This window comes from Pongo abelii, chromosome 12 (genome assembly GCF_028885655.2).
Source record: "Pongo abelii isolate AG06213 chromosome 12, NHGRI_mPonAbe1-v2.0_pri, whole genome shotgun sequence".
Classification (NCBI taxonomy): Eukaryota; Metazoa; Chordata; class Mammalia; order Primates; family Hominidae; genus Pongo; species Pongo abelii.
The window spans coordinates 124,004,991-124,023,724 of NC_071997.2; the positions used below are offsets into that span (position 1 = coordinate 124,004,991).

General features: G+C 42.5%; 1 protein-coding gene across 10 annotated transcripts in view; it reads left to right on the forward strand.

The window, feature by feature from the left end:
* The window catches only part of MBOAT2 (membrane bound O-acyltransferase domain containing 2), a 148,555-nt gene that overhangs the window by 107,434 nt on the left and 22,387 nt on the right, over positions 1 to 18,734 (forward strand). For all 10 annotated transcript variants that reach the window (XM_063713488.1, XM_002812309.6, XM_063713489.1 and 7 more), the window contains 2 exons: positions 10,257 to 10,312; positions 15,740 to 15,794. In XM_063713488.1, the coding sequence (XP_063569558.1) occupies positions 10,261 to 10,312; positions 15,740 to 15,794 (107 nt within the window). In that variant the 5' untranslated portion in view covers positions 10,257 to 10,260. The remainder of the gene's footprint in view (positions 1 to 10,256; positions 10,313 to 15,739; positions 15,795 to 18,734) is intronic.

Genomic DNA, 18,734 nt, shown 5'->3' on the forward strand with positions numbered 1-18,734 from the left:
TCATGCCAGCAGGCTACTCTAGATCTCTTGAACTTTCTAGCTAATCAAGGGTACAAGGTGTTTAGGTCGAAGGCCCAGCTTTGCCTATAGCAGGTCAAATATCTAGGCCTAATCTTAGCTAGAGGAACCAAGGCCCTCAGCAAGGAACGAATACAGCCTATACTGGCTTATCCTCGCCCTAAGACATTAAAACAGTTGCGGGGATTCCTTGGAATCACCAGCCTTTGCCAACTATGGATCCCCGGATACAGCGAGATAGCCAGGTTCCTCTATACTCTAATCAAGGAGACCCAGAGGGCAAATACTCATCTAGTAGGATGGGAACCAGGGGCAGAAACAGCCTTCAAAAACCTTAAAGCAGGCCCTAGTACAAGCTCCAGCTTTAAGCCTTCCGACAAGACAAAACTTCTCTTTATACGTCACAGAGAGAGCAAGGATAGCTCTTGGAGTCCTTACTCAGACTCGTGGGACAACCCCACAACCAGTGGCATACCTAAGTAAGGAAATTGATATAGTAGCAAAAGACTGGCCTCACTGTTTACAGATAGTTGCAGCAGTGGCCGTCTTAGTGTCAGAGGCTATCAAAATAATACAAGGAAAGGATCTCACTGTCTGGACTACTCATGATGTGAATGGCATGCTAGGTGCCAAAAGAAGTTTATGGCTATCAGACAACTGCCTATTTAGATACCAGGTGCTACTCCTTGAGGGACCAGTGCTTCAGATACATACGTGTGTGACCCTCAACCCTGCCACTTTTCTCCCAGAGGATGGGGAACCAATCGAGCATGACTGCCAACAAATTATAGTCTAGACTTTTGCCGCCCGAGATGATCTCTTAGAAGTCCCCTTAGCTGATCCTGACCTTAACCTATATACTGATGGAAGTTCATTTGTGGAGAATGGGATGTGAAGGGCAGGTTATGCCATAGTTAGTGATGTCCGTACTTGAAAGTAAGTCTCTTCCTCCAGGGACCAGTGCCCAATTAGCAGAACTAGTGGCACTTACCCGAGCCTTAGAACTGGGAAAGGGAAAAAGAATAAATGTGTATACAGATAGCAAGTATGCTTATCTAATCCTACATGCCCATGCTGCAGTATGGAAAGAAAGGGAGTTCCTAACCTCTGGGGGAACTTCCATTAAATACCACAAGGAAACCATGGAGTTATTGCATGCAGTGCAGAAACCCAAGGAGGTGGCAGTGTTACACTGCCGAAGCCATCCAAAGGGGAAGGAGAGGGGAGAACAGCAGCATAAGCAGCTGGCAGAGGCAGCAGAAAGGAAAGAGAGAAAGAGACAGGAAAGGAGAGAAAGAGACAGGAAAGCAGAGAGAGAGAGAGAGAGGAAGAAACAGAGACGAAGAGGAGACAGAGGAAGAGACAGATGGAGTCAGAGAAAAAGAGAGAGAGACAGACACAAAGTCAGAGAGAGGAAGAGACAGACAGAGAGACAAGTCAAAGAGAGATAGAAGCAGTAAAGAAAAAACAGTGTACCCCTTTCCTTTAAAAGCCAGGGTAAATTTTAAAACCTATAATTGATAATCGAAGGTCTTCTCTGTAACCGTGTAACACTCCAATACCACCTTGTTGTCAGTGTAAACAAGGACATAGCCCGAAAGCACTGAGGCCACTGACAGCCCATAGTATTCCTATCAAAAATCCTAAACCCAGAAGGTTTCCTAACAGGGGATCTAAATCTTAATTACCATACAAAGATCCGATCAGGCATAGGAAGAACTCCCTTCAGGAAACGAGATAGATGGTTCCTCCCAGGTGATTAAGGAAAAAGACACAATGGGTATTCAGTAAGTGATAAGGAAACTGTTATAGAAGCAGAGTTAGGAAAATTGCCTAATAATTGGTCTGCTCAAAGGTGTGAGCTGTTTGCACTCAGCCAAACCTTAAAGTACTTACAGAATCAGGAAGGAGCCATCTATACCAATTTTAAGTTAATATGGACTGAACGAGGTCTTATTAATAGCAAAGAAAAATTAAAATCCCAAACTTATAAGGTTTTCAACTAAAGTAAAGTTTGCTAAAAGTTAACAGTGTAACATGCATTATCCTACTGCCACACACTCTTAAAGGATTTCTCAGACAGTTTGCAGGAAGTGACGGAATCTATCCTTACTCTACAATCCCAAATAGATTCTTTGGCAGCAGTGACTCTTCAAAACTGCCGAGGCCTAGACCTCCTCACTGCTGAGAAAGGAGGATTCTGCACCTTCTTGGGGAAGACTGTTGTTTTTACACTAACCAGTCAGGGATAGAATGAGATGCCGCCCGGCCTTTACAGGAAAAGGCTTCTGGAATCAGACAACACCTTTCACAACTCTTTTTTTTTTTTTGAGATGGAATCTTGCTCTGTTGCCCAAGCTGGAGTGCAGTGGTGCGATCTCGGCTCATGGCAAGCTCTGCCTCCTGGGTTCATGCCATTTTCCTGTCTCAGTCTCTCAAACAGCTGGGACTACAGGCACCCATCACCACACCTGGATAATTTTTTTCGCATTTTTAGTAGAGACGGGATTTCACCATGTTAGCCAGGATGATCTCGATCTCCTGACCTCGTGATCCACCCGCTTCTGCCTCCCACAGTGCTGGGATTACAGGCGTGAGCCACCGCGCCCGGCTGCCTTTCACAACTCTTATACCAACCTCTGGAATTGGGCAACATGGCTTCTCCCCTTTCTAGGTCCTGTGACAGCCATGTTGCTATTACTCGCCTTTGGGCCCTGTATTTTTAACCTCCTTGTCAAATTTGTTTCCTCTAGAATTGAGGCCATCGAGCTGCAGATGGTCTTACAAACGGAACCCCAAATGAGCTCAACTAACAACTTCTCTGGAGGACACTAAACTGCAGGGCCCCTTCTTTGCTCCTATCCAGCAGGAAGTAGCTAGAGCAGTCATCAACCAAATTCCCAACAGCAGTTGGGGTGTCCTGTTTAGAGGGGGGATTGAGAGGTGAAGCCAGCTGGGCTTCTGGGTTGGGTGGGGACTTGGAGAACTTTTCTGTCTAGCTAAAGGATTGTAAATGCACCAGTCAGCGCTTTGTATCTAGCTAAAGATTTGTAAACGCACCAATCAGCGCGCTGTGTCTAGCTAATTGGGTGGGGACTTGGAGATAGCTAAAGGATTGTAAATGCACCAATCAGCACTCTTTGTCTAGCCAAAGGATTGTAAATGCACCAGTCAGCACTGTGTAAAATGGATCAATCAGCACTCTGTAAAACGGGCCAATCAGTACTCTGCAAAATGGACCAATCAGTGCTTTGTAAAATGGACCAATCAGCAGGATGTGGGTGGGGCCAAATAAGGGAATAAAAGCAGGCCACGTGAGCCAGCAGTGGCAACCAGCTCGGGTCCCTTTCCATGCTGTGGAAGCTTTATTCTTTTGCTCTTCGCAATAAATCTTGCTGCTGCTCACTGTTTGGGTCCCCACCGCCTTTATGAGCTGTAACACTCACCGCGAAGGTCTGCAGCTTTACTCCTGAAGTCAGCAAGATCACGAACCCACTGGGAGGAACGAACAACTCCAGACCGCCGCCTTTAAGAGCTGTAACACTCACTGCGAAGGTCTGCAGCTTCACTCCTGAAGTCAGCGAGACCACGAACCCACCAGGAGGAATAAACTCTGGACATGTCTGAACATCAGAAGGAACAAATTCCAGACACACCATCTTTAAGAACTGTAACACTCACCGTGAGGGTCCGTGGCTTCATTCTTGAAGTCAGCGAGACCAAGAACCCACCAATTCTGCACACAATCTGATAGCCACAGGTGTGCTTGGCATGTACATCACTCCTTTTTAGAACGTATTATTCATGTTCAGAGTCTAAAGGTAGATGTGTTTCTGTGTTCTCTGAAATGAGTCATGGAAGGCCCCCCTTGGCCCTTCATTATCTTCCCCGCACATGGTACCCAGCAGCTGTGTTGTAAATAGGGTTGATGTGAATCATTCAACTGCCTGCAAGTGGGCCTTTATCCTGGCCCATTTTGTGGGAGTGTCTCCCAGCCCCTTGACCTACGTTTGATTACAGGAAATATTCCGTTTAGCTGCCACTAATGTAATTCAAGTTACCAGGAGTAAACAGAGATGGATCCATTTATGGTTTGCTTTGTCTGTTCCCCACCCTACCCAACCAAGCCTTTGTCTCTGAATGTATATGTGTTCACAAAGCAGTGTGGCGCAAGGTTCGTCAGAAACATGCAGTGTTGTTCTCACTCGTAGTGGGAGTTGAACAATGAGAACACATGGACACAGGGAGGGGAACATCACATATCGGGGCCTGTTGGGGGGTGGGGCTAGGGGAGGGATAGTATTAGGAGAAATACCTAATGTACATGAGGGGTTGATAGGTGCAGCAAACCACCATGGCACATGTATACCTATGTAACAAACCTGCACGATCTGCACATGTATCCCAGAACTTAGAGTATTTAAAAAAAAAAAAAAAATGCAGTGTTTTCCTGAGGCTGAGAAGCTGGTGACGGGCCTGCAGGGCCTCCTTGGTGTGTGCCCTCTCACCTGTTCTTTCTTCTTCAGTTCTGCTGCTCATCCCAGTGTCTCTCCTTGGAACACCCTTCCAGCCATATCTGCATGTCCAAACCTCTGCAGTCTTAAAGGCCCAGACTAAATGACTCTTGTTTGAAATGCATTCCCTCAGCTCTGTCTGTGCAGATCTTCAAATAGCTCACTGGGCAGTGGATACTTTGTTATGTGGTTATTCACATACGTTTCATTTCCTGTTCTCAAGAGAAAGCTTCTCCAGAAACAGCACTTCCCTTTTGATTATTAGGTCCCTTCAGCACCATTGGCTTCTTAACAGTTCTGGTAGTTACTATGCAAAGGTGTGAATGGGAGAAGGGACCCAGCCTGTATTAAACATCTGTTGTGTCTCAGATACTACTGAATTTAATCCACACAGTGGCGTTATTATTCCCTGTGTTTTATAGATAACCGTTTTGAGAAAAGTTAAATAACTTCCTTGTCTTCCACAGCTGATGTGAAGTGGGGTCAGGATTAAGTGTTCTGACTCTTATGTCCAGCTGCCTATGTACCCTGCTGTCTAGGGCCTCTTGTGCCAAGCGTGCCTCAAGCCGCAGTCCTGATTTCCCCTCTCAGTCAGCTTTCTCCTCCTAGTTACCCTGGTCAAAAACCTTGGTGGTACCAGGTATGAAACCCTGCATTGGATACATTATCAAATCCCATTGACTTTCCTTTCAGAATAGATCTAGAGGTGACTTCAGATCTCCTGTGCTGTTACCCTGGTCTGAGCCACTGTCTTCCCCTGCCCACTTCCCCTGCCCCCTCCCCCTGCCTCTGGTGCCCCCACAGTATTTTTTCAACCTAGAGTCAAAATACATTCTTTTAAAACCACGTCGCTCTTTTGCCTAAAATCCTCCAGTAGTTTCCCGTGTCACTCAGATCCAAGCCTGTGTCCTCACTCTGCTGGATCTGGTGTCCTGCTTGCCATCTTAGCTTCTGTTCCTGTCCTCCTTGCTCATCACATTGGCCTCCATACTGATCCTCTAACATGCCAGTCACACTTCTTCCTGGGGCTGTTGAACTTACTTTTTCTCTCTTCCTGGAACATTTTTACCCCAGGCCTCCACAGAGCTTGTCCTCTATTTCACTGTCATCTTCTGGGTGAGGCTGGTTCCCATCTGTGTTCTGTATTCCTTAGGCCCCTTACTCTGCTTCATTTCGCTGTCCAGGACCGGCAGCATCTGACACACTGTATCTTTACCTGTTTATTTGTTTATAATCTCTCTCTCTCCAGTACAGTATAAATTTCATAGCAGCAAGGACTTGGCCTGTCTTGTTCACATTGTATCTCTGGCACATAGAACAGTACATGGTGCATGGTAGGTGCTCATTAATTAAATACTTGTTTTTTTCTGAATGAAGCAGTAAGTAAATGAATGAATGGATGACTAAGACCAATGGCCTTTTCCATTATCTCTCACTTTGTATTCATTTGGTGTTAGGTAAGTGGGGTTACTTGGTGTCAGTGGATCTTGTTTGGATGAAAGGGTACTTGTACACAGGACAACTGAGGTGAACAGTTAACAGTTTGCCTCTGTTGCTGGGTAACACATGTCCTGGTGGCAAGCTGTTACCTAGTAGATGCTTTTAGTTGATTTGTAGCATTAATATACAGACTTCCCTTAAGCTTAGTGGTCTCCCAGAGATAATGGAACAATCATGAAAGTAATTGTTCATTTTTAGCATTCATTCTCTTGTAATGTTTAACTACATTTGAGTTTTACTGTGTAATAGAACCAAATCCTACTATTCTTGTTCTTTGTAGAGAAAAAAGTGTGTGAATAAATTTTTTAACTTTTTCATCCTTTGTTTTATTTCAGAAAGTCTAGAGTTTTTACTTCAGCTGAATTTTTTAATATTAGCTGAAACTGTTACATCAGTTAAAGTATTACTTTGAACAGTTACATTTCATATTTTCCCACATTCTTAGCAGAGTATCACTGGAAGGAATTTCGGTAATACCACTTACATATACGAATGTTGTCCTATAGAAGGAAAGGGAAGCTCCATCCTGAGGCCCTGACCTCACTCTGGAAGTTCCAAAGCCGCCTGCTTCCCCTACCTTCTCCAGCTTCCAGTTTCCATCCTAGGGAAACAGGAGGTTCTTTCCAATGCGTGTCAAGGTATCCCAGACTTTCCTAGGGCCCAGGAAGTATTAGATACTGAAGCTCCATTAATACAAAGTCAACAGATATTTAATAGTTAAAATGTCAGTAAAGATGTAAGTGAAATAGTTGTGTGAATCACCCTAATTGTCCTGAAACAGAGATTTATGAACAAAATATGCTGTTAAGAAAGCCCACTGCAGTTACCTCCCTGTGCACCGTTGCACTGTTTTTGTTGCAAATGCTTCCTGCACAGTCGCTCCTGCTGCAGAAGGGTGAGATGTGCCCTTTCCCATCAGTCTTTCTTGTCTCCCAGCCATGTACCTGCTGCGTTGGACTCATCTGTCTGTTTTGCCCTCCAATTTGCATTTCTGAGTTCTCTTTAATCTGCTCATCCCTTGCTGAACTTTTCCTATAATCCTTTCTTATTTTCATCCATAACGTACTCCTGCATAGTTCCCTACGATAATTTTGTCTTCTGTCTTTCTGTTTCTCCATGTGCTATGCGCCGGCTGATGGGTTGGACCAGAAGCATTGGGACTGCCATCCACTTAAAACAAATGGAATGTATTGAGCTAATGACCATCAGGAAATGAACCCAAAACATGATGAGGCATTTCTGTAAACCAGTCACCACACTGACAGTGTATTAGGTGCCAGGTACTGAAGGCACAGAAATAATTAAAGCAGTGTTCCTAAGTGTTGAGTAGCTCATGGGTTTTTTGTGGTAATAGAAAAGTAAACAAATCATTACAATATATAATAAATGCTTTCAAGCACAGATGAGAAAGAACAGATGGGAGAGAGTATAATTAACCTACAGAAGGAGTAATAGATCTTGACTGGACACTTAGATTCAGTTTATTTGATATTTTAAAAATATTTATTGGCCAGGCACGGTGGCTCACACCTGTAATTTCAGTACTTTTGAGAGGCTGAGGTGGGTGGATCGCTTAAGCCCAGGAGTTTGAGACCAGCCTGGGCAACATGGCAAAACCCCGTGTCTACAAAAAATTTGAAAATTACCCACGTGTGGTAGCATGTACCTGTAGTGTCAGCTGCTTTGGAGGCTGAGGTGGGAGGATTGCTTGAGCCCAGAAGGTCCAGGCTTCAGTCAGCCGAGATTGCACCACTGCACTCCAGCCTGGATGACAGAGCGAGACCCTGATGAAAAAGAATTTTTTTTTTTAATTAGCACATATTTTGTGCCAGACACTGTGCTACATGCTGGAGATTCAGTGGTGAACGAGACTGTTAGGTTCCTTGCCTCATGGACTTTCTTAAAAAGGGAGAGATTTTAAAACAACCACTGAGATTTAATAAAGAAAACAACTACAAACACGAAAACACCTTGAAGGAAACAAACAAGGACTAAGATGAAACGAAGGGTATTTGCATGCGTGTGTGTGTGTATTTTTGTGGGCAGAGGGAAGCTACTTGAGATAGAGTTGTCCAGTGGACCTCTTGTGCGAAGTGACTCTTCAGCTGATTCATGAAGAGGGAGGAGTAACTTATCCTTGTAAAACGGTTCGAGGAAGAGTAGTCTGGGTGAAGGGAGCAGCATTTGGAGAGAGACTAGAGTATTCAGGTCTGTTTCCTGCCTTCCCTCCCGCTGTGTTAGGGCTGATTCTTGGAATCAGCAATACAGCTACACGTCACCCGTCCTTCCAGCCACACGTCACCCATCCTCCCAGCCACACCTTACCTGTCCTCCCAGCCACACGTTACCCATCCTCCCAGCGCAGCTTACTTTCATAAGAGTTTCTGTGTCCTTTGCATCTGATGGAATAGAAGTTGCATGTGGGTTCAGGGGCCCAAGTGGGCACAAGAAGGACACTCAGAGCACTTATTTGCGTTTTTCTAACATCTTGTCTATGTATACCTGACAGCTTACTGTGTCACCTAATTGACAAAATAAATGTAATAATTATTTTATCAGTTGTTACTATATTTTAACGTGACATGGAAATTAGAATTTAGAACTGAGGAGAATTTTATAACTCACCAGTGAGCTGAACTATGAAAAGAATTAGGCAGAGTGAGAAAAATGATTCTCTCCCCCAGGGAAATGGAAATTATAGGGCATTTTTATCATTTTCAAGGCCTTGAAGGGTATCTTGCAAAGCAGAAATAGCAATCGGGTGTTCCAAGCCACCTGGGGGATTAGGTTGGTTGAAGCGTGATTTCCTGAGGAGTGAGTATGTAAATGTAAGACTGACTTTTTAAGGGAACCTAAGAGAAATCTCCCTTAAGCACTTCCAGTTTAAGAACATTTGTCATTGATGAGACCTTCCTGTTAGTTGAGGAGAATGAGCTGTAGCTTCTCAAAGGCCCGGGTCTGTGAATCAAATTTCCAGTGGTAGGAATGTTTACAGCAAACCCTTGCTGCCGTTTGCTGACCTTGTGAAAAAGGCACCTCTGTTTGTCAGAGGCAGCAGTTCGAGTTTCTGCACTGAGCGGTGTGGACTGCTGGAAGAGAGCAGGTCAGAACTAGACCCATGGGGGTCTAAGCCTCCCTAGCCTGGGGCCCCCTCCCTGCCTGACCCCTTTCCTTGGCAGTGCATGGGGTGATGCTATGTGCGCCACACTGTCCTCAGGATTCCGTGAAACATGTTCTCCTCTGCACGTGTATAGAGCACAGTCTACCTTGAGGCAAAACACAATTTCCTGGTTTTATTATATTATTGTTTCAAAAAATTAAATAACTTCTGGTCAATTGTTCTTCAATATAGTCTGTAAGCTAATGTAATAGTTAAAGGATAAAAGCCTTCCTGGTGGTTTTATTTATTCTTATTTTATTTTATTTATTTTTATAGAGATGGGGTCTTGCTCTGTTGACCAGGGTGGTCCCAGACTCCTGGGCTCAAGCGATTCTCCCGCCTCAGCCTCCCAAAGTGCTGGGATTACAGGCATGAGCCACTGCGCCCAGCCTTAACTGTTTTTTAATACTGTCTGCAAGCTAATGTAATCCTTAAAGGTTAAGATGCATCCTGGTGGTTTTCTTATATGGATGTGTTTTTTTCCTTTCCAAGTTATTCATTCAATTAAAATAATTATAAAATATGGGAAAATAATGCCATTTTTTGCTTATGATTTTAAAGTCCTTTTTCCTTTGAAATACACCATGATTTCGGTGCCTTAGATGGCTGTGTTTAGAGTCCGTAACCCCTGGGTACCTAGTTTTTAGAATAGGGAGTTGAGAGTCTGTCCATGATATGTTGAAGAAAGTACTGAGCTGCTCCAGGAGACTGGAGCCACATCTCATGCCTACGTGCTTCTCACCTCTGGGCCTTGTTTTCTAATGTGTGAGATGAGGAGACTGGGTTAGATCACTGGGTCACCGAAGATTTCTTTTAGGGGTGGAGCCTTTTTCTTTTGTTTTTTGTTTTTTTGAAGCCTCGGAGAAAGCCCAGATCCCCATCTCCTATGCTGTCCTCAAATACATAACTCCTGAGTTATTGCTGAAATCCCTTGGAGGTCTTTTTTATGTTAAAATTTCAAGATTTGTAGTGATAAAAGCAGAATAAAGTCTTAACTCATATGTGATAAGTATTGTTTTAACTTTCTTCTTTTAAAACACTAATTTTTTTTTGTCTTGTCACAGCCCAATGATGATCATTACTCAGAAGATCACTAGTTTGGCTTGCGAAATTCATGATGGTAAGAATTCTGAAATTAATTTTTATTGCTGAAAAAATTTAATTCCAATAATCTTTTGCTTGAGATATTACCATAACTTTCTGCTATTAAAGAAATGGAGAGAGGTAAGATAGGGAAATATACTTAACTGTGCTTAGGATTATGAAAAATGCTTGCTTTCCTTCAGTGTTTTATCTTCATTTTGAATTCAGTGCAGTGACAGAAAGTAGAATAGTGTGATTTAGTCATGTGGCCCACAGTAGTGATAATTTGACATACAAAGGAAAGAGACATTTGGTCTAGATCAAGTTTTATTATTTCCTGCTTCAGCTCCTCGTTAAATTTTTATTATAATTTATGTGCTTTCCCCCACCTCTTCTCCTTTATATACACACATTCATAATTTCATGTTTCCATGTATTTTTATTAGAAATATTTCTGTCTTCAATGAGTGGACATCTAGTCCTGGCCTAACAGGACTCCGAGTCGTGAGATTTGGGCTCTGATTCCTTCAAAGACTGAAGAAGCAAAGCATCCCTATTAGAACAGTCATTTGTAGCCTGGGGAGCTTTTGAGATGAGTTTGAGCCCCACTGTGTCTCTACCCATCCTGGGCCCACTCCCTGGGCAGGTTTTCCCTCTTACTGTCAGAGGACCAGCCTTGACAGTACTGTGGGGAGAGAGAGAGAGAGAGAATATTCCTCTTCTCCCCTCTGGCTACTAACAAGCAAAATTAACACTTAGTTTTTTTGTAGAGGCAGGGGTGGTGGAGGGAAGGAGGTAGATTAAAAACTCTCTGCTACTTGTTTAATCAAGTCCACAGGTTAAACAGCAACTGTCTTTCTGCCCTTCAGAAAAAGAAACACCACTGAGGGAAAATTCTGCATACAGGAGGGAACATGCGGATGTGGCTGGAGTGTGGGTTTTGATGGATGGGCAAATGTATGCTCAGATTCCAATTCAGCTTCCTACTGCTTCAGTTTTCTCCTTTGTCAATTAACAGTATGATTCAGCTTGGAGGTTTTTTCGTGGATTATAATTTATGCACAGTGTCTTGTAGTTCTTGCATCGTGATCAATGAAGTGGGTGAAACTCACTAGACCCTGATACTAGACTGTAGTTATAAAACTTATACTAGGAAACACTGTAGGTAAAAGCCTATAATTATCTTCAGGTGCTAAAACTTCTGTAGTATGCTGGTAACAGATTACTCCTGTGACACTGGAAAGAGAATATAGGAAAGTCGTGGATCAAGGATATAATTTTGTCCATAGGTCTAGAAGTATCTGATGACAATGTATATTCAACTCAGAAGAACAACAAACCCCATTTTGTGACCTGTTCTTTTAAATGGATTTAATGGTAATTATCTCTTTAGAACAGTTTAGATTGTGATTAGTCTTGGCAGCATTTGAGGAGTTCATACACTTTCACTTTTCAAACTGGGTTCCTCTTCCAGTTTGCTTCAGTACATCCTCCGAGACAGTCTGCTGCAGGTCTGCCACATCCCATACCACCTACCCCTTTATTCCCAAGGGATAGATTGAACCCTGTCTAACCCATATTTTCTCAGCTAGTCTTTCAGAGAAGGGCCTTTTTATCTGTGTATCGGGGGACCCCAAGACCACTCCCAGTTTGGTGATTCACAGGACTGAGCATGTAGTTGAATTCATGGCTAACACGTATTACAGTGAAAAGATTCCAAGCAAAGTCAGTAAAGTACTAAGGTGCCTGTAATGAAGTCTGGAGAAACCAGGCACAAGTTTCCAGAAGTCCTCTCCCAGGGGAGTCACAGAGAACATACTTAGTTCCCCCAGCAACAAATTGTGACAACACCTGTGAAGTGTCTGTCAGGGAAGCTCTTTAGACACTCAGCACCCAAAGTTTTTACTGGGGGCTGGTCACATAGGCCCCCGCTGCCTAATGCACACCAAAATTCCAGGCTCCCAGAAGGAAAGCAGGTGTTCAGAATAAACCACATTGTTGGCACAAATAGGCTAGGCATAGGGGACATTTCCTATCGGTGTAGGGGACTGTGGACCAGCCAAGTTCTCACACACCAGCCATGGGCACACCTTATAAGCAGGCCTTTCTAAGGATAGCAGTCTCAGAACTGTGTTAACTTGTTTCTGCACAGCCTGGTTCTGGACCACTCCTAGATGAAACCAAATAAATTACTTACAACTGTGTCTGTTTCTCAACTATCAATCCAGTGGCATCATTCATATTTGCATCTTCAGGAAGCAGGTGTTATTTTATCTTTGGATATTTCTAGGCGTGGTTTTTAAGACATTTCATCACCCTCATATAATAGAGCCTGCTTGCCCTTCTGGCTTTGAATTGTGTATATGAGATTGCTGAGGGCTTAGGATGAATGACTAAAATAACCTGCTGGCATGTTTGCTCATGAAGTCTGGCTTGTATTGTGGCCTTTAGGGATAGTGTAGCTGGTTGTCTTGCTGGCAGCTTCATTGATGTCACCTCACAATAGGAATACTTCAACCTAATGGAATGTTTGTACAGGTTGAATATCTCTTATATGAAATGCTTGAGAACAGAAGTTTTTCTGATTTTGGATTTATTCGGATTTTGGAATATTTGCCTACATATAATGAGATATCTTGGGACCCAAGTCTAAACACAGAATTAATTTATGTTTTATATATACCTTATACACATAGACTGAAGGTAATTTATACATTATTTTTAATAATTTTGTGCATAAAACAAAACGTGTATACATTGAACCATCAGAAACCAAAGGTGCCACTATCTCAGCCACCCATGTAGATAATCAGTGGTTGTTTGGCATCACCATGATTCCTGACTCCGAATTTACATGAAAATTATAAGCAATCATTTTCTTATACCTATTCATACATAAGTACTAAACAGTGGAAGATACGCCATTCCATTAATTCAGTGAAAAAATGGTGTGTTCAGGGTAACTAAGCAGCACAGTAGGATCACTGGACTACCCGTATCAGCTTTTAGACACAGCAGCAGTGGCTTTCAGTCTCCGCCTGCAATGTGGTGTCATGCCGGGCTCAGAAGTCTTGTCATACCCCGTTGTTTGCTGCACTGCCTCAAACTAACTGCTTGGTTAGACTTCTAGCTTTAAAAAACGATATCTTGTCTTTAATTGGTTTTTGGTGATTCTTTTGGCAAGTTCCCAAGTTTTGAACTGAGAAAGAAGGCTGGGTTTGTTGTGCTTGTAGACTTTTGACACAAGTTTGTTCTATGCAACTCTATCCTTTAAGCTCTGTGTCTACTTTTCTTGGTTAGTTTACACTTCGAAAGCAGTAATCGCTTCTCTGAGCAACATGGCAGACTGAACTGGTGTAGAGGCCCACCCTATGCCAAACACTTGGAAATGCTGACTAAATATAACGGCAGTTTATGTATGGCAAAGCTTGAAATCACAAAGAAGGCTATTAACATGTCACTTGCCTGGTAAAAGCATGAGGAAACAAAGGATAAGGAGTTTTTAAAAATTGAATACTTATCCTCATTGCTAAAGATGGCTCTTTTTTTTTTTTTAAGGAAAAAGTGGACAGCATATATCTGATATGGGGGAAGAAAGTAGAATTGTCACAAGTAGGAATTATCCTCTTTTGGGGTTTAAAGCCTGATAATGTTTTAACCGTTTTCTCATCTTCGATCATCTTTTTTTTTAAAGTGTTTTTCTTTCCTCCTGATTATAAAAAGTAGGTGTGTGATCACTGAGGAAAATCTGAAAAATACAAATTGGAAATATGAAGAAAAAATAATCTTCCATGTCCCTCCCCCGAAATTTCTCAGAGCCAGACTTTTTTTTTTGGCAGAGTCTTGGCTCACTGAAACCTCCACTTCCCAGATTCAAGTGATTCTCCTGCCCTCAGCCTCCTGAGTAGTTGGGATTATAGGTGCCTGCCGCCACACCCAACCAATTATTTTTTATTTATTTATTTTTTTAGTTAAAGACGTGGTTTCACCATGTTGGCCAGGCTGGTCTCAAACTCCTGACCTCAGGTGATCCACCCGCCTTGGCCTCCCAAAGTACTGGGATTACAGGCGTGAGCCACTCTGCACCTGGCCCCTTCTTTTTTTATTAATATTTCCTTTATCATCTTATGAGGCATAGTTTTCTTTTTACATAATTGTCAAAAGTGGAATGTGTAATATATTCCCATTCCCCAATAGTTGCATATATAAGTTGTTACTTTTTTTCTGCTATTATATATAAAGTTGTGATGATCCTTGTCATAAATCTTGAACCACACCTTCCGTTATTTCCTTAGGGCTAGAGTTTTAGGAATAGAGGGTAGAAAGATTTCTAAAGTGTTTGCTATATTGGTTTACAGAAAGATAATGTGAGTTCCTCTTGGTACCTCATTTATTTGTTTATCTTCTGTCTCCCTGCTAGAATATAAGTGCTATAAAAGCAGGGAGTTTGTTTTTCCTCTGCTCTTTCCTCAGTGCATAGAATAGTTCCTGAGGCATTTTAAGGCAGTATTTTCTTCTCATCTTTGTTTTATATACATATAAAATACATAAAATGTGTGTTTTACATAATTTAGATTGTATTATATGAGTAAGAGCCCTTTAAAATTTCTGCATACTTAGAATAGGTGAAAATAGCATCTTGCTCTTTTAATGTACATTTAATGATTTATAATGAAAACGTTGTTAATCGTGAAATTAACATTTCACATTAGTTGGCTGCGTGTATTTCTTCTATGATTTGTCTTTTCATGTTTTTAGTTTTGTCTGTTTCACTGTTTTATAATTGCTTTAGCTTTGGTTCTTTGGGGGAATATTACTACTTTACTAATATTAATTTATTAATTTATTAATATTAATGTTGCTATTTGCTTTTTAGTTTCATTCCCCTTTGGTCTTTAAGTTGGATTTGAGGTATATATTTTTAGAGCGTATGGATCTAGTAAGTTGATGTGTAATCTTAAATAATATATCCTCCTCTTTGAAGAAAAAGGTAAATAGATGGATGGAGATGATGTATTTGAGTTTGGTTTTCATGCGTTGGAGTCATGGAGGAATAAGGAAATTGCTCCTTGCTTTATGTTGAGCTTCTAGTTTATAGTATTCATGTGTAGTCATTTAAGGCACCCAATAACAGAAAAATTGTAATGCCCCTTTTTGAAAAGTCATAGCATTTACAATTAAGGATAATAACATTATAATTTTAAAAGTGCCAGTATTTGAGAATTCTTTAATTATAACTCCCCTTAGAGTGGAGTCAGATACCCAACCATGTGCTATTTTATAGAGACTTTTCACATGATCGAGCCTGTGTTGCCATGAGAAGGAAAGGAACAGTCATTATATCAAAATTGGGAATATAATAGCATGAATTTCAAATGAGGAAAGTAATGAAAGTGTGCATGGGCAAAAATGCCATTTTGGGGAGAAATCTTAATGGATAAGAGGACCTATTTTTGTTTCTCAGGGATGTTTCGGAAGGATGAAGAACTGACTTCCTCACAGAGGGATTTAGCTGTAAGGTACGTGCCTTTGCATCCTATTCTGCCATGCTTCCTGCGCCCCTGCCTAGGACCCACGTTCCTTCTGTGGCTGAGGCTGACTAGTCCTTCTAGAGGTACTTACTTCTGAAAATCAAGCCTCACTCCCTCCATGCACCTCCCTCCTGCCAAAGCCTGCTGGGCGGGTGGGGGCTTCCCTTCTACGGCTCCTATAGCACCCTGCCTCTGCGATTACACCTGTGCGCCTTCTATGGGCCACGAGGTTAGCTGCTAAAGTTTTCGTCCCTATGAGACTCTGAGTTCCTTGAAGACAGGAGGATAGTATTGTCTTCATGTCTGCCATGTAGTAATTACTGGTAATAATAGCAGCTACCATTTACAGGCCAATAACTTGATGACAGGTACTGGGCTAAGATACAGTACATTAATATAGCACATCGATGCCATATTTTGAAATAATAAAGAACCAGTCAGATAATTCTTATTATTATTTGAGGAATTCATTCTGGGATAGGCTTCTACTTCATTTGTTGAAGGCACTCTGATGACTAATCTAAGGAATGGCTTAATTTCACAGTGTCTATCTCAACTAATATAGTTTGAGATGGAGTACTCATTATACTTAAAGAAAAATTTCCCACGGATTACCTTGTTTCTAAATCTAGAATGAATAAGTGCATAGCTGCTAGAAGAATGAGATTGTGTTATTTAGAACTACACTAAGTATTCATCTTTCATCCCAGGTAGCATGTCTTGGGGGTCTTTTTGTATTTTCCCATCTTTAAAAATGTTCTGTTCTGATATCCCCTATAGTCAATCTTTATGTATCAATAAATAGACACTTGAGTAGCTTTCCTGACGAGAGGTTAATTTGGTCTTGGTTCTTTGATCTGTAGGAGCCCTTGCGCCATCCCAGTAGCTGCTCATTTGCAGACACTCAGCTGCCATTTCCCCTGTGCCTCTCACATCGAGAGCAAATCCCCAGACCTAGGTAACCCCACCTCTTCACCTACCTGAACAGTGGAAGAAAGCTGAGTGGAAAAACACTGTCTTCCTGACTGGACTCATTTTGAATTTGTTACCCCAAATTTAAAATTAGGATCCTTAGTATTGCCAGTGGTTGTGCATTTCCTCAGTCCACTCACTTGCCCACACTCTTCTAAGATGATATATTCTCCTGCCTCCCAGGCTTCTAACATGCCGTCCCCCATACTCATGTTGGTAGCAAAATTTTATTTTTTGGAGAGAAAAAAAAGCAATCCTACTTTGATTCTGCAACCACCAAATCTCCCATGCTGCCTGAATCTATAACACAGTGCTCTACTTTCTTTCCTGGTGTCAAGTACTAGCTGTCCATCATCTAATTGAAGGCCAGCTTCTCACTGCTGCATGGAGTTCACTTCCTTCTCAAGGATTTATCTGCATCAATTACTCCTGCCTGTTCACTCACCGATTTCTCCCTCTCTGTTGGGCCATCCCCACCATCTGAACAGAACAAGCTCATGACACCTCTCATTCCCTTCTGGCCATCACCCCGTTACTGCACGCTCCTTTAGAGGAGCACTTCTTGAAGGCTTTGTCGACATTCAGTGTCTCCCCACATTCTCCCCTCAGCCCCCTGCATTCAGGTTTTTGTGCCCACTCTTGGTCTGAAATCATTCTTTCAAGATTGCCCTTAATCTTGGCCGATTTCATTGTCAGCCTGTTTGCATGATGCTGAACCTCAGCAGCACTGGCCAGTTGGCCACTCTTCTGAAATACCTTCTTCACTTCCTTCCAGGACACTCCCTTCTTTCAATTTTTCTCCTTCTTCACTGGCTCTTTCTCTCTGTCTCTTCTGCTGCATCCTCTGCCCCTGCTTTTGCCTTACCACTAGCCTGGGCTCAGCCCTGGACTTCTCTGTTTTCTCCAGGTGGTCACATCCGTTGGCTTGAAAGGCCATCTTCGTGTTTGAAGTGTCCTCAATTTATATTCCCGCCCAATCCACTCCCCTTGGCTCCAGCCTCATTTATCCAACTACCATTTCAAGGTCTTTGTGTGGATAGTGACAGGCAGCTCGAACAGAACATGTTCAAAACGAACTTCTGATTTGTCCACTCTTCCTTCCTCCTCCCGCGTCTGTTCCTCCACTGTTATCACCCAGTTAGCTGATAGCAGTACCATTATCACTGGTGGCTTGGGGGGACTTCCATTTTCTTACAGCAAATCCATTTCACCAGCAAGTCAAGTTAGCCCTTCCTTTAAAATTAATCTCTAATCTGACTGATTTTCACCGCTTCCACCAGTCACATTCCAGTACAAACCCTCATTTTCTACTTGGTCTGCTGTGGTAGCTTTCCTTCCTGGATTCCCTATTTTCTCCCACGCCCTGTGCAGCAGCCAGAGAAGCTGTTAATGTGCATTGGATTATGTTATTCCCGTCCCCTGATGAAAATCCTCCAGTGGCTTCCCTGTAATTCAGAAGAGAATTACAAACCCCTGACCACAGCTATAATGCTGTGGTCTGGGCCCAGCAAGAGCCCAGAGCTCGACCATGCTTCCTCACTCAATCCATTCTTAACTGTGCTGACCACTCTGTCAAAAATACCCCTCCCTTCCTGCCATCACTTTCTGTCCCTTTGCTCCGCTTTGTTTTCTTCATAGTAGGTATTACTGTCTGATGTTATACAAGACATTTGTTTTAATTGTCCCTCTCCCTGGCCCTGTCATTGAGGACAGGAACTTTGTCTCATTTATTGTCCCCATCATCCAAACCATGGTCATTATTTGGAATGATTTCACCTCCAAGAGTCAGCTGACAATGTCTAGACAGTTTTGGTTGTTACTGCTGAGCGGGGTGGTGCTAGTGGCATCTGGTGGGTAGCGCCTAGGGGGTGCTGCTAAACACCCTGCACTGCACAGGAGGACCCCATAACAGAGAATCATGGGTCCAAAGTGTCAGTAATTCTGCAGATGAGAAGC